At 41.3% G+C, this 27,137-nt stretch overlaps 2 protein-coding genes across 15 annotated transcripts in view; one reads left to right on the top strand and one right to left on the bottom strand.

The window, feature by feature from the left end:
- WDR41 (WD repeat domain 41) overlaps nucleotides 1-6,161 on the top strand; it is a 193,263-nt gene extending 187,102 nt beyond the window's left edge. For 5 of the 6 annotated variants that reach the window (XM_019835843.3, XM_019835839.3, XM_019835844.3 and 2 more), the window contains 2 exons: nucleotides 573-706; nucleotides 2,953-6,161. In XM_019835843.3, coding sequence (XP_019691402.1) covers nucleotides 573-706; nucleotides 2,953-3,105 — 287 coding nt within the window. In that variant the 3' untranslated portion in view covers nucleotides 3,106-6,161. The remainder of the gene's footprint in view (nucleotides 1-572; nucleotides 707-2,952) is intronic. The other variant, XR_002160247.2, reaches the window with a different exon arrangement.
- PDE8B (phosphodiesterase 8B) overlaps nucleotides 5,390-27,137 on the bottom strand; it is a 267,553-nt gene continuing 245,805 nt past the window's right edge. For 8 of the 9 annotated variants that reach the window (XM_045062413.1, XM_045062408.1, XM_045062402.1 and 5 more), the window contains 10 exons: nucleotides 24,377-24,453; nucleotides 22,780-22,944; nucleotides 20,685-20,730; nucleotides 20,129-20,264; nucleotides 19,036-19,234; nucleotides 14,749-14,966; nucleotides 13,026-13,146; nucleotides 9,808-9,975; nucleotides 7,626-7,755; nucleotides 5,390-7,057 (listed from right to left, as the gene is read on the bottom strand). In XM_045062413.1, coding sequence (XP_044918348.1) covers nucleotides 6,948-7,057; nucleotides 7,626-7,755; nucleotides 9,808-9,975; nucleotides 13,026-13,146; nucleotides 14,749-14,966; nucleotides 19,036-19,234; nucleotides 20,129-20,264; nucleotides 20,685-20,730; nucleotides 22,780-22,944; nucleotides 24,377-24,453 — 1,370 coding nt within the window. In that variant the 3' untranslated portion in view covers nucleotides 5,390-6,947. Of the gene's footprint in view, nucleotides 7,058-7,625; nucleotides 7,756-9,807; nucleotides 9,976-13,025; nucleotides 13,147-13,869; nucleotides 14,055-14,748; nucleotides 14,967-19,035; nucleotides 19,235-20,128; nucleotides 20,265-20,684; nucleotides 20,731-22,779; nucleotides 22,945-24,376; nucleotides 24,454-27,137 lie in introns of those variants that run through there. The other variant, XR_006601142.1, reaches the window with a different exon arrangement.

The raw sequence follows: 27,137 nt of genomic DNA, 5'->3' as shown, positions 1-27,137 counted from the left end.
TAATGCTTGATACACAAATGGGATTTGTACCATCAGTTATCACATTAAAGTGTTCTTTCAGCCTGGAAGCATTAACATCGAACTCAATTTATGGAAAAATACACTTTTGTGTTTATATCATAATCTCCTGAGCTCTTGACCTGCAGGTATTGGGTTTGAAAAACAAAATCCTGGTTCATTAGCATCTTTTGCATAGGAAATCCGATGCTAGTACCTCTGGAGTTTCTTCTGGTCATCTGAAGTCATAGGGTATTGTATTTGGACATACATGTTGCTATTCATCTACCCTTTGTTGATCTGAGTTGTGTGGTTTTTGTTTTGTTTTGTTTTGTTTTTTTTGACACTGGCATTCAGGCCTTTTGCTGGTCTCTTTTATTCCCAGTGCATTTTGTCATGTGAATGCACCTTCACCAGTGGGTGAGGAGGGGCAATAAAAGAGATGAGCAACAAACCTTGTAGTTAAGATGAAAGGAAGTAACATATTTACATTTAAATTTTCTGTTTTTCTGATCTTTTATTCTGAGTAGAGAGCATAGTAATTTTGGGAATGACTGAAATGATTACTTTTCTAGGTTTTTTTAACATGTGGGGATTTGGAAGAGTAAACAAACAAGCCAGCCAACCTGTTAAAAAGCAACAGGAAAATGCCACTCCGTGTTCATTGGAGCTTATTGGAGATTTGATTGGACACTCCTCATCTGTGGAGGTATTATTTTTAATAGGCATATAAAGGTTTAGGGAATTCCCACTTTTGCATCTCGCTGCTCTTCATTCAGTTGGTATCGTTTTTTTCTGAATCTAAACATGGATAGGTTATAGTACATGCAGTTAAGATCTCCCTTTACAGAGATACCATGTGAGTAAGCAAGGAATGTTTTACTTCTCAATATGGGCTTAATCACCATTATTTGTGAGATGGAGACAGCCAACAATGGGACAAGGTGAATAATGTGGAATACATATGTTTAACAGTAGTAGAGGGTGCGTGGACAGTTGGGGTTATATGTAGAGTTAAAGTCTTCCAGAATTGAATTCAGGGGGTCTTAATCAAATTCAAGAACAGAGCCCTGTTTTTACCTCCTTTTGAAGGATGTATTGTTAGCTTCATAAAACACAGGGCTTGGTTAGAGTTGTGCATATATGAAAATATTAGTTGAGAATTATGTATACAGTTCAAACTTGGGGAAATCCAAATACATTAATATTTTACTATATACACTATTGCCTATAATGAAAGGAATAAGATCAATGGAGATAGATGATTGGAACTGATAACAGTATAAGCAGAGCCTTAAGGATTGAATTTCTTGAATTGTTTTTCCCTGTCTCATTGCCAGGGAGGAACGAATTACTTTCCATGTGGAAGTGCATTTATGCCTAGCATTCATTTCTTCTATTTTAGGGCAGTGTACTAGACACTGGAGTTTACAAAGAAACCTAAAACATAATCCTTACCCTCTTGGGACTCATACTTGAGTAGACAGGAAGGCTATAGATCTAGTAAGCTGTTAACCTAAGCTGTTTAGGATAGACCCAGATGATTGTACCCAGTGAGTACTCAGGAATTAGGAGAAGATGGTTAGTGGAAGATCGAAAATGGGCTTGACCTGTACCTTGAATGTTAGGGAGGGTTAACTTAGCCTTATGACGGTAAGTTTCCTGATGTTGGGTATCCTGTCTTGTTTATCTTTGCTTTCCTCTAACAGGTAGCCCAGTTGTTTTCATTTTGTCCTGCTTTTTAACTTGGCTTAGGTGGTTATAGTGTAGTTGGGGAGTAAGGATGTAATGTGGTAGATAGGATCTCCTTGCTGGCAAAGAGCAGACTGGCTAGGCTGGAGCAGTGGTTTCCCGTGAATAGACGCCAGTAGGAGATGAAGCCTGAGAAAGTAGTTCTGGGTCAGATTATGAATGTCCTTGTATGTAAGGCTGAAGAATTTGGACTTAATTTTTAAAATAGGTACCCATTAAAGGTTTTTAAATGGTGGGGGAAACATTCAAAGTGTCTATGAAATTTCCTCTTTTAAGTGTTAGTTTCCTCACTCCTTTTATATTTTTATCCTTACTCTTCAGCCATCTAAATTCTTTCTCTTCCATCTCCTGTAGTATTTGCTTCCATAATTGCCCCTCTTATATCCCATCAGCTGAGGCCTTATCGTGCTATCTTCAAAACTGTGTGTTATTTCAGAGAGAACTCTCTTCCTCTTGTTCTTTTATGTTGTATTTCTATCCTTTATTTCAGTCTTGCCTTTGAGGAGCTCTGTTCTTCATCGGTGTTCGTGCTGCCTTCTCACCAACACTCCGTATTTTTTATTCTTAGCTCCCAGCCTTTCACTATGCATGACCTTCCCTTTATTTGGGAAATTTTGTTTTTGAACCGTTGACATTTTCAGTGGTTACTGATCTATGTTCCCTTTTTCTGTGGCAAATCATAGCGTGAACTACATTTTTTAGGACCTGATTATACAGTCTTTGTTTTAACAACTGAACTAGCACCTTTTTCATGGTAGTGCCATCTATTATCCTGGGTTCCCTAAGTAAATGCTTACTGACTGATTAGAGAGCTGAAGCCAGTGTTTATCGTACAGAATTTGGATTTTTTTCTACATTTTGCTGGTAGCTATTAGTGCGTACAATAAATGATGAAGCAATTCTGGCAGGACTTCTGATATAAAACCAATACTTGAAGAATTAGATTATGGTAAAATTGAGAAGATTCAATGGGAATTCATGTATTTCACAAAAAATATAGCTGTTACAGTTCTGATTATTAAAATACAGGATATTAGTCACATAAATAGACCATTAATTTCTCATGAAAAATGATAAGGAATTTTATATTCAAAACCAAAGAAGCCTCCAAGGTACATATTTTACAAGCCATGTTAGTGTATAATTAGCCTTGCCTCTTCTCTTTAAATTTCCTATAATCAGTAGCTTTAAATGTCTTTACAGATGTTTCTGTACTTTGAAGATCATGGAGTAGTGACTTGTTCTGCTGATCATCTCATTATTTTGTGGAAAAATGGAGAAAGAGAATCTGGATTGCGCAGTTTAAAATTATTTCAAAAGCTGGAGGAGAATGGTGACTTACATCTTGCTGTGTAGTTGAAGGAATTTGGAATACTTGTGCATGAACCTTGAACATCAAATATAGGGTAATACTCAAATTTGTATTGTATTATTTATTTTTTAGTAATCTCCACACCCAGTGTGGGGCCTGAACTCAAAACCCTGGGGTCAAGAGTCATATGCTATAATGACTGAGCCAGCCAAGTGCCCCTTATAATGTATTACTTTTTCTTGTTACTCCATAAAATTCTGGTTGAATTTTTTTTTTTTGGTGGGCCTGCAAACCAGCAGCAACTTGCTTCTCAGGTATTTAACTTAAGAAATGGGTCTAATTTTAGCAGTGAATTTTCAAAAGTACTCAGATCAGAGCACAAATATTGGTTGATACAGAACTAAATTATACATGGCATCTGTATAGAAAATTTTTTAAATTCTATACCACAAATTGTATGAGCTTATGTTTAACAAAGAAAAGTGCTCGGACCTCTCCCTCCCTTTATTTAGCATACTTTTGTTGCCTCTACATTACTACCCAAAATTAATTTTTTTAAAAGGTACGTGTACTTTTTTTGTTGGTGGTGCCAAATCATTTTTTGTTTTAGTTTACTACAATTCCTCTAAACTCAGATCAACAGGAATCTTATCAGGGTATATTCCCCCCCTGCCCCCAGCCAAATACCTGTTAGCTAGATTGGTACTAGACCAGCACCTGCCCCTCATATAGGCCAGGGATGACAGCTAGGTCACTAAAGACTTCTGTCGCAGGTCAGAGACGGTGAGCCCAAAGTGCTTGATTTGTCTTACCATTGCTTCAGATAGGAAATACTTGAGAATGACTTCATTTGTGTAGTTACTTGCAGTGACCACTCAGATTTAAGGTTGCTGGGGTGAGGAAGATGATTAAAACAGAATACTTGCCTCCCTTTGGGTACTAAAGAATAAAAATGTAAAAAGAAAAGTGGGTGACCCTTCCCCTTGCTGCTGACTCATGTGTTCATCCCATACAGCCTAAATGGAATCTTTATAAACTGTCATTTCCCCAACCATCCACAGATGAAAAGACCTAAAGTCATCTGTGCCACACCAGTGCCCTAATATTAGGAATGAGTAAAGGCAAGCGATACTATTATTTTTAATTCACAATGAAAATAGCTTTATGGAGAAATATATTAAAATCTCTCTGCCAGCTTTCTAAGTTTTCATCCTAAAGTTAGAGCATGAGTAGTATCCCTAAACCAGGCAGACATGCATTCTAGTCTTAGTGCATCATATTGTTTATCACTTCAGTTAAGTGTCTCCAAGTCATTTTCAGGCTTTTAAATTTTCCTCTATAGATGGACTTTCTTCCATTACTAGCTAGCTTTTTCTTTGGAAATTCTACATGAGGTCTTGAGTTGTGTAAGACCTCTTCAATGAATTATACAAGGAATTCATAGATTTTTAACTGCTTTATTTCCTAATATGTTTTGGGGTAGCATTTTCAGGTAGTAATCTATTCCTATAGAGTGATGGAAACCATAGGTGAAAGCTCCAACTCAGAAAGATGGGAGATTGTAGTAACAGCCCAGACTGGACTGCTGCTAAAAAGTTGAACTTGCAACACTGTGTGCACATAACACAATCAAGAGCTTAGATTTCTGAGGCACTGTATTATTCCTTTCTCAGCTTGAGGCTGGTTCTTTGCCCCCAAGACTAACCAGCCCTGAGTTGCTTAGACAGCAAGCCAATTTTATAAAGTAAAATTGGAAATAAAGAATGACCTTCATGGTACTAAGGGTCTTCTACCTGTATTAGATTAGAATTTTTCTAAATTAATATGGCTCCCCTTAACGCAGAATGTTTTGGTAAACAACTAAGTATAAAGTATACCTTCTGAAAGACTATATTTCTAATAAATTGACTGTATGGAGGAATGCAATATTGAGTTAGCAATTCAGAAGATTACTCCACAATAGAGGACACTGATAAAGGACATAGCTGTGTTAAAGCTTTAGTACCTGGCAGTCTTCGAGGACTTAACATTTGAGTTCTTATGAAATTAATTTAACATTATAAGGAGTAAGCTGTAACATTCATGTAGAACATGTCAGACATCTGATAAATGTTACTTACCAAATGGAAGTGAAAGCAACATGGTGAGGAAAATATTGTCCTTGCCTCAAGCAAGCTTCTGAAACCTCGGCAAATTACAGTGGGATTTTGACATCCTAAACTTAATGTGTCTGAAAACAAAGTTTGTGATTCGTGAAATAAAGGACACTAAAGCGAAATTTTGAAATAATGAAAAGTTTAGGCCAAAGAGATGAAATAAAAACAGCTGTTGGGAATGAAAAATGGCTGTAGGAATTTAGTTACAAGTACTTCACAAAAACATTTTCATCACATTTACATAATGCAGCATCACAACACAAAGCAGGCTGCTGTCCTGACCAAGCACATTCGCTTATCATCTAACAAAAATAATTTAGATACATTTCTTTGCATGGAATTATCATATAGGTTTTCATTTTTTTGGTACAAAACATAGAAAAAAACATTGGCACATTATGTAGTGATGTCATTTTTTTTCTTCCCATTTCCTAGTTTCCAGTGTTCTGCATTCCAATTCAGTCTCTGTTTATACCTCTGAAAAATGCAGCATGGAGTACAGAGGATTTGAAAAGAAAATGAAGCTATTTTGTTTACGGAGTTTCTAATATTTACAATACATAGAGAACAGGTGGCTGGTAAAAGAGAAAGGAAAATCTCAAGTCTGACTTTATGGAGATCACAGAAAGTTTTCAAAAGAGCTGTATAAAAATATGCACTTGTGCTTTAGAAGCTTTTAGCATACAATTAATAGCTTAAAATAGTATTTACTGCTTCCCCTTACGTCTGTTTTCTGATATATTTACACACCTTGCAGTCTTTTCTGTTTTACATCATTAAAGCAAAATGGCAAGGTCTCAAATATAGATTAAAAACATCTGAACCCTGAAACTTCCCCATCCCTCCCCAAATACATTATGTATAGATGGTACACTGCGTAACATACTCCATGGACTTGTACCCAGGAAATTCAGATTGCTTTAATAAAAATTTTAAACTGTGAATGTATATAAATTTTCTTTTTTAAAAAATCTTATCCAAGGGCATTCAGGTTTAATGGCTTTTATATAATACTCACTATACGGCCTTGTGACTGCCTCTGTAAACCAGAAACAAGGGAAGTGCGTGGATTCCCCCCAAACAAGGTGTCAGTCCCTTCCCTACCGTGAATGGCTCACTGTTAAGGTGAATTGCTTTTATAGGAAAGAAGGCTACACAGGCTGCTTCTACCAGTCTTCAGAAGGCACTCACCAGGCCCAGGCTGTGGTCTACCTTGGGTGTCACCCCCTTGATCAAAAGAACTGCTTAGCCACAGAGGCTGTCAAACTAGTTTATCAATAATTTGGTCCTAGTTGTTTTGCTCATTTTATAAATAGTTTTTTTCCTTAGGTGTTTTTATCAATCTTTCAGACTGGTGCTCTTGAGGAAAATAGTCAAGCTAAACAGCAATGTTGACTTTTATGGTAAGAGATGAGCTGAACACTAGCTAAGCTGTGTCATCCACAGAGATGGGCTCACAGGCACCAAGTTTTTGCTGCTTGTATCCTGCTAGAGTAAATGAGCTCCATAGTTTGATGAGGACACTAAGTGTTCAAAAGAAAAAATATTTTTCTTAATGGAACATAACTTTCTAAAAATGCAATTTGGGACTTGAATGATTCAAAGTCAAAAATTAAACACTAACCCCTTGACCTACACCTGTCTTTTCAGTATAAAGGAAAGCCTCTTATTTACACTACTGTGATTCACAGTGCCCGTTGCAGATCAAGAGGTCCCCTTCTCTCTCGGGTTTAGCTGTCAGATGGAAGCCTCAGACTTTTGCACTTTAGGTCATCTAATGTCTTCCAGTGTTTGTAGTTATCAGCCAAATGTTGCATCAGGGCTGGCAGATGGGCAAAGGCTGCAAGGACATCAAAGAATCACAGGTTAGGTGCCAGGAACATTTAGAAGGCCGGTGGTCTGTGAGACATATGGAGGCTCAATACAGGAAGAGAGGTACCCTAGGTCAGGCCTTATGCTACACATGAACATACAAGCATGAGAAGGGTAGATGGTTAAACACTAGTTTCTGAAATACAGACAGGTCCTCTTAGTTAAAAGTGGAAGAGCCATTTATCAGCAACATTACAAAATGTATTAAGTCTACTCTGAATCAGATTCTTTGGGTATTCTTTCTAGAGTTTCCTCCAATGATAGGAAAAACTGCTATAAGCTTTGGAACCCTATGCTTTGAAGAAGTGAAGACTTGTAGATCCAGTTATCAAACGTCCATGGAGTCTTCTGTACTCAGAGGTTCTCTGCAAGGTGCTGGCGATGCAGAAAGTGGACATGCACGCCACCATAGCTAACTTAAAAAAAACAAACAACATTTCACATACACCTGTAGGCCCAGCCTATGTCCTTAGGGGTTATCATCATAAAGCAGAACAAGATATTCTGTTGAGGTGACAAAACACCAACTCTCTTACCATCCCAAGCATCAAACATGTCTGTTATGAAGTAGTCAATGAAAGAGATTTGGGATTTGGGGATGCTACATGTATTCCGGTCAAACACTGGCATCACCACAGGGAGCCCCTGTCTCTTCTCTTCATCAGTCTGCAAGACATAAGAACACAGGGCTGAGGCACATGAGGAGCTGTCACGGTAGCATTTAGTTTCTCAGAACAACTCTGGAAAGGGGTCATCATCCTATTGTATCTATGAAGAAGGAGGCTCAGCAAGCTCCTGAGGGCTATAGAAATCAACCACCTGATGAACTGTGGTGACTGAATTCAGGTCTTGTGAGTCCGAAGTCTCTTATACCATACCACAGCTCCTCCTGACGCATCAATCTCCGAGTTCTTAACTCCTTTCCTGAGATCGATTTCCAAAGTAGTACCAGTAGTATTAATACTAATAATCCTGACATTTACAGTGAGAGTGCAGTGGGTAAAACTTCTTGTGCCTTGGCATGAATCCGGCAACTGTCACTAAACTGCACCAATAATCATTTTATTATTCACTGCTACATGCCTGAGGTTTAAAACCCCAATTTTACTTAGGAATATCCTCACTGAAGCAGTAAGAATTACTAATCTTATTAAAGTTTAACCTTTGAGTATGTATCCTTTGAAAATTCTATGTTTTGACAAAATGGAAAGTTCACATAAAGTCCTTATACTGCATACCAAAGTATAATGGTTGTCTTGAGGAAACACATTTATTGAGGTGACCTAGCCTTTTTTTTTTTTTTCTTTCATGGAATACAATTTTCACTTGAAAGGGTGACAAACTATGATTGTTCAGATTTGGGTATTGGTCATGCAGCTCTCTCAGGAAGTATGTAAATCTGAATAATTTGCACATTAGAGTGTGTAATGTGTGTGTGTGTGAAGGCCATTATGTACTAAGCTGAATATTAACATCCACATTTCCTGATGGTGTGTTGAACCAGAGGCCACATAATCGGGGCCTCGTTTGTAACTTCTGATTTTTCGGTCACGATGCTTGTGACCGTCAGTACATTCCTTTCTGGGAAAAGGACCCTTAAACGGGGAGCTTCTAGTAAAGAACTTAAAAGCGCTTCTTTCCCATTCCCTAATCACATACTTACGAGAGTATTAGGAGTAGGATTTCAACTCTTCTCTGGATCCTGGGAAGCCCATTAATGGCCTCCTGCCAGCTTTGGGCTCAGCTTGCTCATTTCAGATGAATTGATGAGGTAGCCTTAGAATATCCACTGTTGCTTAAGGAGTAATTTGGGATTTTTAACCCCTTGGTTCTGGCAAGCCAAACTGCCTGTCCTACTTTTCTTCAATTCAGGGGCTCTTCCCAGCCTTGAAAGCTGCAGTTAACTTACTGGGTACTTGGCTAGTCATTCCCTCTGGCAGTCCTTCTAGACATTTTCAGCTATTCTTTATCCTGCCTTAGTGGTAGAGCCTAGCCATATAGGTCCCCCCAAAATACATTACTTGTAGCTTTTTGTTTCTGTGACACATACACACCTCAATTCTTAGGACCTTTTCTCTGGAAGTAGGCTTGTATTTAGAATGGCATCTTGTGGTCTACTAATTTCTCGATTTTTTCCCTTTAACTCCTTTTCACACTGGCTAAGTGAACTACATACTGCTGCTCTTGTTAAATAAAAATTCTATTTTTCTTCATAATTTCGTACATTTTTTCTCTCCCAGAAAGTCCTTTCCTATTTCCATAATTATCTTTCAAAAGAAAAACAAAAACACGACTCTATTGCCATTTCCCCAGGACTTTTTTTTTAATCTAGGAAACAAGCTTTCTTAACTCTGATAGCCCTTAACATACCTCCTTTTGAGCTATTTCCTTTTTTATAGCAATGGGTGGACCTATCTATGTCTACACAGCTCCCCTACTATATTCTGAGCTGCACCGGTGCAGGAGTGTGTCTTCTTCCTATCTGTGTCCTCACATGCTCCATGGTGAGAATAACCTAGTGAGCGAATGGACAATAGCTCAGATTTGGAGGGAGTTCAGGATCTAACAGTTTGATGACGACAAGGTACTTCCAAAGGCTCAGTTTACCCTTTTCCCCTAGAGTAACTTTGGTTACTGACCAGCCACATTAACCACTCCTGAGGGAACCAGAAGCCATTTCTAGAAGTGAAGTGGAGCTTCCCTAGAGAGGCAGTATACCTGTGCAAAATATTCCTCAGAGATCCTCCCAGCCCATTCAATGCACAGGTCCAGGGGGCGGCATGGGTTGGCGACATCAGCACACTTGATCATCATCCGCTTGATCAGAATTTGGTTTTCAGGAAAGTTCTTCCCAGTAGGGTTGCATTCACAGTCGCTGCCCTCAATCTGGAGAACAGATGGTCAGATCATGGTTAAAATGATGATGCGATCACAATGACCAGACACTAGAGAGTTATCACCCAGGTACCTTTGGACAGGACTGGGACTCAAATTTTCCCATCCTTAATTCCAATTGTATTAATTCCTTAATTCCATATTCCATACACTGATCTATTCTCATACAAAAATAACCTCAGTCAATACAAAACCAGAGTTTACTATTTTTTATGTTTATGAGAGGGAGGGGAGGGGAGAGGAGAGGACGCCCCAAAAACCAGTTTAAAACATCACAGTCCCTATCACCACTCATCCACTCCCTCGCTTCCATCCTCTTCCCCAAAGGTAACTGCTACAAACAGGGTTTTGTGCCATATTTAGTAGTTTAGTATGTAGTCTTAAAGGTGAGCTTCTCTCCCAATTTTATCAGGACATGTGTAAAAGCAACTTTCACCTTTAAAAAATACGTTAAAGATGGGAAATAACACATACCTGTGACCCTTCAATCATTTCTTCACTTACTTCTATTTCTTATGCCTGCCAGCTCCTTCTGTCCCACCCCTACCCACTTTGTTTCTTTCTCTTAAGGCATCTGTCCGCTCATGTTTTCCTGGCTGCTATTCTGAGTGGTAGGGAATCATGAGCCATGTACATTTTGGGGGGTGGGGGTATGAAGAGAAGCAAGTGGACCAGGGCGGGACTCTGTGTGTTCAGTCATGTTTAAGAAGACTGGGCATACATGAAAAGATGCTCCACATCACTCATCATCAGGGAACTGCAAATCAAAACCACAATAAGGTACCACCTCATACCTGTCAGAATGGTTAAAATTAACAATACAAGAAACAAGTGTTGCTAAGATGCAGAGAAAAGGGAACCCGCTTGCACGGTTGGTGGGAATGCAAACTGGTGCAGCCACTCAGGAAAACAGTATGGCAGTGCCTCCGAAATTACAAAATAGAACTTTGATTCACCAACTGCACTATTAGGTATTTCCCACAAGGATACAAAAATAGAGATTCGAAGGGGCACATGCACCCTGATGTTTACAGCAGTGCTACCAATAGCCAAACTATGGAAAGAACTCACGTGTCCACTGACTGATGAAGCGCACACACACACACACACACACACACACACACACACACACACACACACTGGAATATTACTCAGCCATCAAAAAGAATGAAATCTTGCTATTTGCAATGACATGAGTGGAGCTAGAGTATGATGCTAAGCGAAATCAGTCAGAAAAAGATAAACACCATATTCCACTCATGTGGAATTTAGGAAACAAAGCAGATGAACATTAAACAGGGTTGATGGAGGGCGGCAGGGTGGGAGATGAGCTAGATGAGTGATGAACACTTGTTATGATGAGCACTGGGTGTTGTATCTAAGTGATGAACCACTGAATTCTCGTGAACCCAATATTTCACTCTAACTAGAATTTAAATAAAAATTTGGAAAAAAAAAGAAAAAGACTGGTTGTATAGTAGTGTGTACTGAGTGATGGATGTTAGGTCAGGGGTCCTGAACTGAGTGGCCAGGTCTAGCAGTAGGTTTACATAAATGCAGTAATAGGCCAATTATACAAAACCTGGAAGATTGCTATTCTCTTCTTTCAAAGACATCATCACATTGTGTGAAAAATTAATTAGATCTGCAGACCTCTGCCAAAATGAAAGCATAACATTTAAGAGTTTTTTGTTCTGTTTCAAGATCAGACCTATTTATTAAACCATCAATGGGCTTCTGAAGGTAGTTGTTTTGATTACCTATTACTGGGAAGTTACTGCTTACCCTAGGCAATGTGATAAATAATAAACCTCAACAGAGAGCTTGGGGCTTATTTGATGGGTGACTTTCCTCAACTCTAAATTCTGTGGTTCTGTATAATTTTTCCCTCCTGAATCCCTAGATCCTTACCCCCATAAGTCCTCTGTGGAAAGAGAAGGCCCTGACACGATGCTGTGGGATCCCTGGAGGATGAAATAGAACAGATGGGGTGGACACTGTTTGTGCATCTGGCCCGGTCAGGTGATGGGTTCTACACAGAGAGTCTCCATACTGATCATCAGGTTACTTTTAAGACAACCATTCATCACCCATCAACATATGCAACCTCTTCTCAACGGAATGAGCAAAAAGCTTTTTTAACTTTACAGGGCTATGAGCAGCTTCATGGTCTCAGAGGTCAGTTGATTTCATTTGAAACAACTGGGATGTGAACCCTCTGTGTGTGTTTCTAAAACTCCAGTTTATAGGGGCCTTAAGGCAGGACTAAGGTACATCCGTAAATTTTAAAAAGGAAAAATGACTTCTGCTTTTGCTATCAACTAGCACTCACAGTTTGACTGTATATAATCTTTAAGTACTGATGTGGTTTTAATGCACATCATCAGGAATACAGTTCTTTAAAACATCCATGTTTTCTTCTAACACTGAATTTCAGCTTCTGTTTTTACTTTTGCTTTTATTAAGTTTTCTAATTCCAATAGAGCTAACATACAGTGTTATGTTTCGTTTTAGGTGTACGATGTAGCGATTCAGCAATTGTATACATTGCTCAAGTGCTCATGATGATAAGTGTCCTCTTTTATCCCTATCACCTATTTCACCCATCCCCCTCCCCCCCCACACACACACCTCCCCTCTGGTCACCACCAGTTTGACCTCTATAGTTAAAGAGTCTGTTCCTTAGTTTGTCTCTTTTTTAAAACATCCACTTTTGAGGTCTCCAATGTCACAGAATTAGAAAAGGCTTTGGGTGCCCTAAAATACCACCATTTATCCAGGCTCTGCTGTCTGCAGTTCTTGTCTATCTTACTCTTGGGCCTATCTCCTCCTCCCGTCACCACTGGCTTCATCTCAGGACCTTTCTTTCTAAGGAAGGCAGAGTTACCGTGGACACTGTGGCCAGTATTTTCAGCCCGTCTTTACCACCTCCAGGCAAACAACCATCTTGTGTCCAGGATGAAGAGAAAGTACGTTGCGGCCAGCGCCGGCTCTAATTGAAATAATACGCTGATGTATCTTATTATAGGTGAAATGCTTACCTCAGCCGCCAGGGGCTTATTGATGCTGTTCACAAATTTGTTCACATGTTCAAAGTGTTTTGTCATCTCTGTTGCTAAAACCATGTCAATAATAGCCTGGCGTAGTGTTCGATAGTGGTTCCTAAAATAACCAGAAGACACAGGGCCTTGTTCATATCACGTCCAGAATTAGAACTGTTCTGCTACCATTTCACCATACTTCCCACACCACACGAGGCAGCTGGGGGCACAGAGTTAAGAAGTGAGTGCAGATCATAAAAAAGTTTACCTGCCCCTCTTTCCATTATGCCAGGACTTGATGACACCATTCGATGTTCCCCAGGGAAGCTGACTCTTCCTTGTATGGGTGTGTGTGTGTGTGTGTGTGTGTGTGTGTGTGTGTGTGTGTAGTAACTGGCACATAGTAGGCACTTATTTTACAAAGTGGTTTCCTTCTACCTTCCCTTGGAAACGTATCAATAGTAAGATAGAAGGAAATGCCAAGTTCCTTCCCTACAAGACTGACACAGCAACCTGATGAGCTGTCCCCGTTATATTCGGCACAGACACAGTGATTTGAATTACAGAGAACTGTCATTCCTTCTTTAGATGATGGTAGGGGAATAATGTTTTCCCACTAATAAGTAACTAACTCATAAATATGGAGAACAAACTGAGAGTTGCTGGAGGGGTTGTGGGAGGGAGGATGGGCTAAATGGGTAAGGGGCATTAAGGAATCTATTCCTGAAATCACTGTTTCACTATATGTTAACTAATCTGGAGGTAAATTTTAAAAAATAAAATACAAAATTTGAAAAAAAAGTCATTCTCTAAAATAGAAGTGACAACGCATGGGGCAACAAACCTGCCAAAACATTACTCTCCAGTTCCTATCATCTTTTTCTAACTTTCAGGAGCCAGAACGGGGAGCTGAATAAAACGGGCTCTTGGATAAAATTCTTTCAGTCAAAGTTTTAAAAATTAAGCCTTGATCCTGATGAAGTTTTAAGTTGAAGGTAGAATAACTGGTCTCCATGTTTTCGCAGATGTCTGGAAATCAAAGGGATAGGTCCATGTTGACAAGTGTTCCCCAAGGCCCAGGTGAGCCCTGTGCTCTGTGTAGTCTGCCCTGTCCCAGAAGTCCGCTCTCCAGCCTGGCTGGTGCCGTGTGGCAAACAGCCATCGTCTGACCGCAGGCCTGTGGCAGCCAAGAGGAAGTGCTCCTCTCGGTTCACAGCTGGCCAGCTTTCACCAGACAGGAGTACAACAGCCAGGGGGAAACCTGCCCAGCCCTCTGGGCTCTAACGACTCTGCCGGGACCTGTGGAACAACGCTATCTCCTCGTGAGTTAGGATTTTAAGTGGCAAAAACTCAACTGGGGAAAGCCAAGGAAAGATGCATTTTCCGGGAGTTACACAAAAGGCAGGATGTCCCCTGGGAGGGTAAAAATATCTGCTGTACTTATTAGACAACGAGGGTTTTAAGCGTTTTTGCGCCGTGTGTAAAACACGTTTGTGAACTCAATGAAGAGCAAATGAAATTCAGAAAGATGAAAGCAGTCTGGAAAGTACAAGTAAGCTTATTAAGGGCAAGGTGATTACTATACCGTCTGGTACAATGGTCCAACTATTGTTACTTCCCCCTTTCCCTGCCCTAAGAGAAGCTAAATACTTGGAGAAGTTACGTAAGACTGAATGTCCCACTACTGTTTCACAAACCTGAGCAGAGGAGCCCAAGCACAAACCTGTCAATGTTCTTGAAAATGTTGCATTTGCTGTCCTTGACCGTGAGCTGGAAGGCCAGGGCGGTGTGGTGACTCTCCAGGACAGCGGTGTCATTATAGAGCACAGCGAGTTCACTGCCTGCGTTGCACAGGAACGAGTTGGTCCTTCCCGGGTGATCCACATCGTGGACTGTGGCGGCAATCAGCGCTGCCACCTCATCCAGCTGATCGAGGCTTCCCTGGGGTCACGAGGAGGCAAGGATGAACGTTATCCACTGCATGTCAGGATCCTACACGTCTCTCGGGGGATGGGCCAGGGGAGTTGGGATTATCAGAATGTTCTCTTAGTCTGATGAGCCTTCTCTGACTTCCTGGAAGTTGAGAGGCTGCCTAGGATAGATCACATCACGTGGTGTTGCTGTGGATTATGTGGAAGGAAACAGAAATCTGAGTTGTCGTATGTGACAGATGTATTATCACGGACACCGAAATTCTTTTCCCAGGATCTGCTCACTCCAAGTCCTTTGCAGGAAGAAGCCAAACAGGACTTTTCAAGTGTCTGCCCTGTGGCATTTATTGCTGACTCTTTTCCACACGTGAAGAGCAGAAAGTGGCCTAAGATCACAAGTATCACTTATTTTGTTTGCTTACTTACGCAGAGATTGAGAGAGTGGCAGTAATGGCACAAATACAACCAAACTCTTCACACAAAGGTGAAACGGGGTAAAGCCAAGCAGTACAAGAGCATCAAGGACAAGAACAAGAACTTTCCCATGAAAACTGAGGCTAAAGGGGCTCTTGCAATTAAGAACAAAATTCAGCTCTAGGTGAGCAGGTGGCAGAGGCACAAAGGGAGACCCTCTTTCTACAGCTCTTGGTATGTAATGTAAGAACACAAACCAGAGCGGAAGGGCACACGGACGTTTTCTCAGATCACAGCCTTAGGAAGAAGTTATTAAATGGGCTACTATTATATAAGAGATCCTGTACTTCAGGAATTCATTCAGTAATCATTTATGATACACTTACTGGGTTCCAGCTGTGACTCAGAACGCTGGCACTACAATGATGAACTACACTGGCATGCTCTCCGCACTAATGGAATTGATAATTTCCTGGGGAAGGCACAAATCATACACACACACACACACACACACAAATACACTTGGTCTTAGCCAAAAGGCCGAGAAGTGATCACACACACACACGTAACTGACTGTGAAATGTGCTAAGGAAAGTATGGATGCTTTGACAGAGTAACCCCAAGGCCTGATCTGGTTTAGGGCAGTGCTGTTGGCTCGACTCTCTGTGACGATGGCAATGTCTGTGCTGTCCATATATAAACCCTGGTCACACGGAGCTACCAGACACCTGAAACGTGGCCAGTGCAACCGAGAACTGCATTTTTTCATTTTATCAGCATAAAAGCCTGAAGGAGAAACAGAAATTAGCCGGGCAAAAAAGGACGAGAGAGAGAATGCCAGGCAGAAAGCCTACACGGTGTTCCTGAGGTCAAACAAAGAAGTGGTTTATTCAGGAGACTTAAATAGCATCACTGTGGCTGAAGGGTAGTGAGTAGGGGAAAAGTGGTACCCGAGAAGAGGCTAGAGGGGCAGGCATAATTCTCTGGCATTACAGAGTTGTTCTCCTAGGCTGTGGGAGGTAAAAATGCCAACTGCTTCTCAGACCCTAATGGGTAAGGGAGCAATGAATCTGAAGCTAGCCCTGAAAGGTTTCTGGAAAGCTGTCCCTACCAGAAGACAGCCATTTCCCTTTCCAACCCTGACCACCTGGAGCAGGAGTGGGGGTGGGGTGGGGGGCAATTCCTGGCTTGGCCCTAGTCCACACATATAGCTTTCCTGACCAGGGACAGCACCTGATGCTGTTCCTTTCAGCTCTTTTCAGACACTGATGATTGTATAATGCCCAGAGCAAGCAGAAAAGCTGGCCCCATTTTGCCTCTGGTCAGGGAGGTGCAGTCAGGACCCAAAGCTGCCCTGATGGGGCTCTCCTCTGACTCTACCTGTGCAGGGAGGACCCATGGAACCCACACTTTGGGCCTGCAGCTAGTGGTCCTGGAGTATGTTCCACCTTGACTGGAGCCTGGGGCCAAGTTGTTTTTAATTTTTTCAATAAAAGAGACTCAAGTAACTGCAGTAGACACACAAGTGGCATTAGGTGAGACATGTCTTTTCTTCCAGCCTACACTGATTTAAACCTGGGGGTAGTTGTGGTGGGAGGCAGGAGAAGAAGGCTGCCCCCCGCCAGCAGATGGGAGAAGCAAGCCCTTCCTGTGGGAGGGAGGGACCGTCTGCGGAAGAAAACTTCCTCACCAAACCCACAAGAGGAGAAATTTCAGACCTTTGGAGATGCAGAGAGTTCCGCACCGTTTTTGCCTTCTTTAACCAATGGGAGTAGATTTGGAGCACCCTGAGGCAAATTGGCCAGACTGGCCCCCATTTCAGATGAGCCTTTCCAACAGTTCCTTCCCTATGACGGTCACCTACACCCAGAGAATAACAACAGAGTGCTGGCTACCCTGAGCGCTCTAGTTGCAGTGGTTCCTGGGTATCGGGAAGAGTAGGGGGAAGAGAGTATCTGTGACAAATTCAAGGGGAAGGTCAGCTCTGGGCATGTTATCCAGCTGGCTGGGGTGGGGATGTGGAGCTATGTCACAGTGATATCAAGATTTTCAGTCTAAGCATAAAGAAAAGAGGGTGATGGATGGGTATTCGGTAAAAACACATTTCCCTGACTCTCCTCATCAGTGGCAGCAGGTCTGGCACAAGAGTCCCCGGGATTAAATCCTGCTCAGAATGCCTCACGGTGGACTAACCAGTGGTCTGGGGCTGCTGACTCAACCTTTGAGATAAGGAGCCCCCTCCACCTACTTCTCCAAGATTCCTGGCAGTTCTAAATTTCCTGATTCTCTGGCAAGACTGTCAGAAAATGTCTTTTGAATTTGAAGTAATTATAGTCTTAGCCTTGTTTCTATTGCTACTTGAGAAATTCAATCAGATTTTGAATATGCTAGCAGAACTCACAATCTAAAGAAAAATTCCTGGGGGAGGGAGAGTATGGGAGGTGATAAAGTGACCAAGAGTTCCCTGATTTATCAAGCATTTAATGTGTATTTTTATAGAGTCGTTCTGCATAAGTGAGGGTCATCTTTACGTCCTGCCCTCAACTTTGCAGTGCACAGCCTCAGCTGTCTAAGGTTTCATGCAGCATAAAATGGAGGAACATGAGCCTGGAGTAGGAATCTCAAAGTGTCTTAGCTCTTCAAAGGAACGTGCTATCCCAACAAAGCCTGAGGTCACCTTTTTGAAAAGGAGGTGATAAAAGTCTTCAAAAGCATCATTCTTGGACCACATTCTTTACTTCGCTGATGATGAAAGTGAATACCAACATTAGCTTTTGGCAACATTGAGAAGGAAACCTCCTCTTTCCCCATTTTGGTCCCATTTCTAGCTCCTGCTACCTGTCCTGCTATCACTCTTCTAAGTAGCCAGGGTCTTAAGACTAAGGAAATGATGTAACGTCAGGCCGCTGCGGGTTGATAGGAATTGCGGTGTCTATATAGTACTTCTCGCAGGGGCATCTACATTCTAAGCTTCCGTTTTAACTGTAGCAAAGGAATTACAAGCTTCACTGCAAGTGATGGTAGTTGGGAAGGAGGAGAGATGGAGATCTCTTGCCAGCTGTACATGGGGTGTACGTAGGGCTGTCCTATAAATCAGCACCTATTCATGACAGTACAGGTGCTTCTAAGTAAGATTAAGGGACGTGGAACTCCTTCAGAATGATTACGCAAGTCATTAATGTAGGATATGCACATTCACACCTACACAAAACACACATATATATATGTATGTATATTAGTAGAATGCTGAGTGGCTCCTTACTGTCTGGGTTATCATGCACCAATGGCCAAATTGTGATCCTAAAACGTAACCTCTAGACCTAGTAACCATTTGCTGTAATAACTAAGTCCTGTCCTCTAATTCAGTATCACAACGGGCTCCCAGTGAATACTTGGAGAATAGGTTCATGAATCAGCCAGGCATGTAAGGGAGTCTACAGTGGCATCAATTATTATTTTAGGCCTTTGCAAGAGGGGAGAGCTGGAAGCAAAGGCCATGTCTTTACAACACCAACATGACAAGTTAATTTGATAACTCAAAGAACTATCAGATTGGTTGCAATTTGTATATACATAAATGGTTAGTTGCCTTATATGTTTATGAGGATTGAGCTCCTGGACCTCCAATCTAAGCAGGTAACTAGATCATGATACTGAAATGCTACCTTTACTCTTTCCTTTCCGAGGAAGAAGGCAGTGGCGTGCAGGACATCGGCGGCATGGGTGGAGTTATGATAAGCATTGGAAGAGTGGTAGTTGGCCTCAATCACTTGGAGCCAGGCCCGAAGAGTAGTTTCAGAACAGTGTAAAAATTCACAGACTCCAAACCGGGAAAATACCTTTAAGCCCAGGTAAACCAATGGCCTGGAAAACAGGAAAACAGACCCTGATTCATTGTGTGCACTGGTCTAGAAACTGCTTCCTTTGATGACACTTGGGAATAGAGGCATTTTTCTTGTGACGTTTACTCTGCATGAACAAGAGCTTAAAAAACATTCCCTCCCCAAATTAGGAGATAGAGCATCTCCTCATCAGTCACTTCTTTACAACTAGGTGCCTCATGGTGGTCAATCCAAATGATTTCTCGATTATCTTAAACTCAGACGGCCTTCAGTGACTCTAGCAACCAAAAAAGATTCCTGATAGTCCCTTTCCATCTCTACTTCCATATAACCTCTGTATTTCCTGTGTCACCTCACAAAATTACTGAGCCTAGGGACAGTGGTGTCAGTAGAGTCCTATCATTTATAATCATATTACTTAGATTTACAGGTGAGAATCATTCACATGCTATAGACCAGCATCCCTGCAAGAAAGAGGTGTCTCCTACTATAGAAGAGGGCTTTCTGACTTATTTCATCTTCTCCCTGCCTACAGGATGGAACAAAAGCCAAGTCCGTAGGGCTTTCAAATTTAGTTTGTAAAGTCTAGCTTCAACAAGTTTGGGGCCAATAGTATTTGGAACTCTCGGCTCACTAGCACAAAGGAACGACCTGGATAAATGTGAAAAGGACACTCAGTATGTCCTCATCCTGGGTCATCACCAGGCTAATCCCACATCTTACCCACTCTGTCTCCATAAAGGAGCTCACTCAGGGGCCGCAGTCTCTCTTGTGCGACATCCCAGCAAGGCATGAAAAGTAGAACCTGTGAAGTTTCTTGTGGCAAGAACTCACGTCTCCCTCAAAGTTTCCAGATGTGAAAGTCTTGAGCGTGGCCATCAATCTTTCCCCACCTGCAGCCAGAGAAGCCACATACCTTTTATGTGTAACAGCTTCCAATTCAAAGATGTTGAACTCCCAACTTTCCTCATTATCAAGTAATTGAGCGATACAAGGGGGGACATCGTTGATGGTTATTGGCATCGCAAGGTGACTGTGACTCTGGTGCACATCTGAGCAAACAGACAGGGTTGAGGAGGCTGGTTAATTGTGGAATCTTAAGTGCCCCCAAACATTTGTTAGCATCTTCATGGTTGCTACTAGAAAGAAGTCTTGAACTTCCAAGGGTTAAGATTTTCACTTTAGGGTTCTTCTCTTGAAACTTCCCCCAACAAAAAATAAAAACAAAAAAAGTAATTCCATTTAGCTGTCTGTTTGAATGTACACAGAGTTGCAATTCCTATTCTGACAGTGCTCACAGAAGTAATTTTAATTAGGAGACCTGGTTTCAAGTGCAGACTACAGAGATGGTTAACTCCAATGAGACCAACAGCAAGCCACACCAAGGCCCTCCCCAAACAAAAATCACAACACTGGAGAAGGCACAGGCTGGAGACAGGTTATCAGTAACAAGTGGACAGATGACAACTTACTCTTAGTGAACACATACTCGTTTCCTGACAACCTTCTCAAGCCATCCTGGAATAAAGAAAGCTACTATTAGAAGCATACTTTGCACGCGGTTATCATTATTCTCTCATTTCTTCCATTAGCCAAAGATGAGGCTCAAAATGAACAGTATCCAGAAGACAGAGGACACTCCCCCTTCCATAGCTTTTAGCCCCAGGAGATGGAGAATTGAGAGTAAAATGGATAGGACTTCATTCAGGTTTCACACCTGACCTCTGAGCTGCCTTCGTTGCCTTTCTCACACCATCCTTGTCTTCTGGCTTCCTGAAGCCACATTAGTGAACTCACGGAAGGGATCTTGCTTTTGGATGCAGGTTATTTTGAAGAGACCCCACTTACCCTTCTAGGTACTATGTTGTTCTTGTGTTCTCAGATTTACATACTGGGGACCCAAAGCCATGGGCCACATTTTGGGGATGATTTAATGTAAAGCTTTAAAAAGGCTGGGCTAATTTTTGATTAGTATCTAAATTTTTTTTCCAACTGTGTTTTCTGCTTTGCAACGTGAACATTGCAGTTGGCCTTTAAAAGAAAACTTTCTGGATTTGAGATCTTTGGAAGGGCAACCTAAGGGAGTGGAAAGAGTCCTAATGATCTGCCATTTACTAGGCTGGTGATGTTCTTGCATGTCAGTTCCCCTTCCCTCCACTTTCTACCCTTGAGTACCTAATTATTTAGATCTTGGCTTAGAAATCATTTATAATTGCTTATTTGTCTCCCTAGAAAGTGTGTGCTAAGGTTTAAAGTATTAATGAAGGGCTCCCCTGAAGTCACACCTTGGGACCTTTAGGCCAAGAGCTGAACTTTTAAAACTCTATAAATAGGTAGGTGACAATGGCTACAACCATCCTGCCTCTAAGGTAGGTATCACAGGGCACTCCCCTGCTTCTTCTTTGCCTTTCTTTTTCCTCTTCTCTAAAACTAAATAAAAGTAAGTGGAATCCTGCACTAGTTCCTCACAGCAGGACCCGGAGAGGAACCACAAGATGGTGTGGCCACAGGGGGAAGAGGCAGATGACTTGGTTCCAGAAACTGAAGTCCTCCTGATGCGGTGCTGTGGCTGCCCTCATGACTGACCCTTGCCAGCGTTCTCCAGAGCTGAAGCCTGTGCTGCACTGGGATGGGATGACCAAGGCCAGCCCAGGGAAAGGAAAGGAACAGGAAGTCACTCAAATTACAGGCTCATCGAAGACCTTTTGCAAGAACAGGGAGAATGGACTAGAAAGCCAGTCAACGCTCAGCATTTGGTGACAGGGCTAGACACAAACCTTCAAAGTCAAACTCTCAGATGCTCCTGGAGTCTGTTTCACCCCAAGAATTCTTCGAGCCTCACCCTCTGATAAGAACTACAAATGAGTAATTTGAATCTTCTTCTTTTTCTTCACTTGCTGATAGATGGTGATTATAGCCAAATAGATTACAGCCAAACACTAGAACACACGAGTCCTTAGAAATCAGCTACTCTTGGTGGTGACAAATGGTGGTGGTATTGGTGTGCTGGGAGGGGGTGCTTCCTTCTCCCTCCCCTATGGAGCCAGAACAGCTCTGCTCTGCTTTTATTGGATTATAAAGGGAACTTCTATGTAACTTTTTATTTAAAGAGAGGATTCTAGAGCTGAGATTTTGGGCACTAGTGCTATAATCTAAGCACAAACCTTTTCATTACATAAAAAGCCTGTAGTCCAAGGAAACCTACCCATAACCCTCAATCCAATACTGCACCAGGTCAAGGGAGAGAGGTAAACAAGGGTCCCGTGGTGCATATTTAGCCTTCAATCAACTGCTTCTTTACTCCTTATTGTAATGAGGATTCCGAAGGACTGTCTCCCATTGCTATAATCAGTTAGCTTCATGGAAAGGTAAATTCAAGAAATATTTGAATTATACCACACATATAATCCAGAAATTTTGACACGGATGCTTCTGATTACACTGATGTTAGCCCCCACAGCAGATGTTTCTGCAACTATATGCAAGTTTAAGTGTTACATGTTATATGTGCTCTCAAGGGCATTTAATGTTGTCTCCCTGCATTTCCGGTTTTCCCTCATCACTCACGGTCATCAGGCCTCCAACGAGATCACTGGTGTGAGGATCTTCATCTTTGGTTCCGAGCTGAGGGGAATACAGTTCCGTGGTCCGTAAAATTTCCAAAACTCTATCCAAGGCTTCTGCTACTGTCACGGGGCTGTTTTCTTGGGCTGCATTGATTATATTTATAACCTAAGGAAATAGAGAAAGAATAAATTTGAGAATATAAGAATTCTAGTTCCCAAAAGTCAAACACATGCTTGCAACCCAAAAGAAATCAGAGAGTGACACATTTTATTGTTGAAAATGAGCAGGGATTCCACGGAACCACTCCATTCTTACTGCAACATGCCTTTCCTCCCAACCTCTCCGGGTTGTTCTCCCACCTCAGAGACCACATTTCCTTCAGCTCCTTTGCTGATCCTTCTCTAGCTGTCTCCTGCAGGTTGGAGCTCCTCAGAGATGGGTACGGGGCCTTTCACTCCACAGTCCTTCCAGAACCCAGCTATTCCCATGACTTTGGACACATATGACCTACAATGCCAAGGGCTCTCAAATTTATATCCCTGCCGGAACTCATTTTTGACCTTCAAGTTTGTATAATTCAATTACCCATGTGACCCATCTATTGGAATATCTTGCTCACATGTCCCAAACTAAATTCAGGATATTGCTCCCTTCTCCCCAAAGCAAGGAAAAAAGTGGGCCAAAAAAGTGAGACAAGAGCTCCTTCTCTGGTTTTTAGAGTGGTTCTAGAGTGAAAAACAAACAAACAAAAACCAAACAACAACAAAACAAAACTTCTATCTGCCTCAAACTCAGAACCTGGGTGGCCCCAGCTGACAAACAGCTTTCTCTATCACCCTGATAATGCTATGCATCGTCCAAATTGATTCTATCCCTGAATATTTCTTGATCTATTCATTTCTAACTCCACTGCTATGACTGTAGTACAGTTACCACCATTTCTTGCCTGGAATTCTGGAAAAGCCCCCTAACTGGCCTCTTCTCTTTCATTCTTGCCATCTCTAGTCCATTCTCTGCATGGCAGCTGGGTGTTCCTTTTAATAAACATACTGGATCATGTCATTCCCCGACTTGAAACTCTTCAGTGGCTTCCACTGCACAGAAACTATAAAATAGAACCCCTCCTTACAGCTCCATGTCACCATCTTCTCCCCTCTGCCCTCCAAGCTCTAGCCACCCGAACTTTCTTTCAAGTCTTCAAATACTCCAATCCTCCTTCTCTCACCTCTATGCTTCATCTCTTGCTGTGCCTACTGCCTAGAATTCTCTTCTCCCACCTCGTCTTCTAACAGCCTTGCATGCTTCAGTTCTCACTTCAAGCATCATTTCCTCTAGAGAGAGACTCTGCCTGATCACCTCACCTAAGGTAAATAGAGCCGTAATCTGATTTTCTCTTAGAACACTATTGTTTTCCTGACTAACAGTCAGTGTAATTTAGAACTACAAATTAATTACGTGTTTATTTAATATCTGCTTCCTCTACCAGACTGTAAACTCTGTGTTATCAGTGACAAGTCATTTATCACGTCTGTCTGTAGAAACGAGCCCAGTGCTGGGCAGCCCTGATTGCAGAGTGGAGGCAGCAGCTGTCACTCACCTTTGTGATGGGAGCTTCGATGGTCATGGAATGGATCCTTGCCATGGATGGATAGCGACGATTCTGGAGGCTTGGTGCTGGGGAGAAGTAAATAAAGTCGTATCTGGTTCTGGTGGCTCAGCTTGGCTAAATATAGCAAAGGAGCCCTTCACAGACTGGGGACCTGATTCTCACCGGACTGCATCCCCAGGGCCCTCCACAAAGCAAAGGATTCACGCATCTTTTAATCCTAAAAGGTTGAGAGGTCAGCCACTACTTGACCAAGTCTAGAAAGTGTGGTTTGGTCTGGAACTATGATGGAAGAAAGGCTTTAGGAGTATTAGTTCCATAAGGGAAATTTCAGAGAAGGTTAATTGGGATCCTGAGGCCCCATCTCAACAGCCTAATATACCCTACTCACTTTACTATAAATCACCAAAGCCCAACTTTGACCGTTCCTAACTTTCAGTTCCCAGCTTCTGGCCATGGGACTGGATAAGGATATATATTTATAGATCACATCTTCTTTATCCATTCATATATCATAAACACTTGGGCTGCTTCCATAATTTGGCTACTCTTTTCAAATTAATGGGTCTTTTTCCCCTATGGGTAAATACCCAGTAGTGGAATTACTGGATCTTATGGTAATTCTTTGAGGAACCTCCATACTGTCGTCCACAATGGCTCTATCAATCTGCATTCCCACTGACAGTGCACAAGGCTTCTTTTTTCTCCACCTCACCAACGCTTGTTATTTCTTGTATTTTTGATTTTACCCATTCTGACAGGTGGCAAGTGATATCTCATTGTGGTTTTGTTCTGCTTTTCCCTGATGATGAGAACTGTTGAGTATCTTTTCATGTGTATTTTGGCCCTCTGTATGTGTTCTTTGGAAAAATGTCTTCATGTCTTCTGCCTATTTTCAATCTGATTGTTTTTGTTGTTGAGTTGTGTAAGTTCTTTATATATTTTGGATACAACCCTTTATTGGCTATGTGTATTTGCAAATATATTTCCCCATTCACTTGTTTTTTAGTTTTCTTGAGTATTTTTTACTTTGTGAAAGCTTTTTATGTTGGTGTAGTCCCAATAGTTTATTTTTGTTTCCCTTGTCTCAGGAGAGATATCTAGAAAAATGCTGCTACAGCCAATGTCAGAGAAATTACTGCCTCTGCTCTCTTCCAGGATTTTTATGGTTTCATGCCTCACATTTAGGTGTTTAATCCATTTTGAATTTATTTGTGTGAATGGTGTAAGAAAGTGGTCCAGTTTCATTCTTTTGCAGGCAGCTTTCCAGTTCCCTCAACACTATTCATTGAAGAGATTATGTTTCCCCATTGCATATTCTTCCCTCCTTTGTCAAAGATTAACGGGCCATATAATTGTGGGTTTATTCCTGGGCTCTATTCTCTACCACTGATCTATGTATCTATTTTGTGCCATTACTATACTGTCTTGATTACTACAGCTTTGTATTATATCCTGAAATCTGGGATTGTGATATTTCTACTTTCTTCTTTTTCAAGACTGCTTTGGCCATTCGGGGTCTTTTGTAGTTCCATACAAACTTTAGGATAATTTAGTCTAGTTCTGTGAAAAATGTGGCTGGTATTGTGACAGGGAGTGTATTAAATCTGTATATTACTTTGGGTAGTATAGACATTTTAACAGTATTTGTTCTCCCAATCCATGAGCATGGAGTATCTTTCCATTCATTTGTGTCATCTTTAATTTCTTTCATCAGTGTTTCAGTTTCATAGTACAAATCTTTCGCCTCCTTGGTTAAGTTCATTCTAGGTACTTTGTATTTTTGGTGCAATTGTAAATGGAATTGTTTTCCTAATTTCTCTTTCTGCTACTACATTAGTAGTGTAGACAAATGCAAAAGATTTATGTACATTGATTTTGTATCTTGTGATTTTAAAGAATTCATTTATCAGTTCTAGTAGTTTTGGGGTGGAGTCTTTGGGATTTTTTATATATAGTATCATGCCATCTGCAAAAAGTAGAAGTTTTATTCTTCCTTACCAATTTGGATACATTTTATTCCTTTTTCTTGTTTTATTGCTGTGGCTAGTACTTCCAGTACTGTGTTGAATCAAAGTGATGAGAGTGGACATCCTTGTCTCATTCCTGATTTTAGAGGAAAAACTCTTAATTTTTTTGCATTGAGTATGTTACCTGTGGGGTTTTTATATGGGCTTTATTACGTTATGTTCCCTCTAAACTTTGTGGAGGGTTAGCATAAATGGAGTTTATGCTTTGTCAAATGTGTTTTCTACATGTATCAAAACGATATGATTTTTATCCTTTCTCTTCTTGATGTATCACATTGACTGACTTGCAAATTCTGAACCTGCCTTGTATCCCAGTAATAAGTCTCACATGATTGTGGTCAATGGTTTTTTTAATGTATTGTTAGATTCAGTTTATTAACAATTTGTTGTGGATTTTTGCATTTAAGTTCATTAGACACATAGGCCTGTAGTTCCCTTTTTTTGTAGTGCCTGTATATGATTTTTTAAAATATTATTTAAAATTTACATCCAAATTAGCATATAGTGCAACAATGATTTCAGGAGTAGATTCCTTAGTGTCTCTTACCCATTTAGCCCATCCCCCCTCCCACAGCCCCTCCAGTAACCCTCAGTTGGTTGTATTTCCCTGATGATGAGTGATGTTGAGCATTTTTTCATGTGTCGGTTGGCCATCTGGATGTCTTCTTTGGAGAAGTGTCTATTCATGTCTTTTGCCCATTTCTTCACTGGATTATTTGTTT

Source organism: Felis catus, chromosome A1 (genome assembly GCF_018350175.1).
Source record: "Felis catus isolate Fca126 chromosome A1, F.catus_Fca126_mat1.0, whole genome shotgun sequence".
Taxonomy (NCBI): Eukaryota; Metazoa; Chordata; class Mammalia; order Carnivora; family Felidae; genus Felis; species Felis catus.
This window is presented reverse-complemented; position numbering and strand designations above follow the sequence as displayed.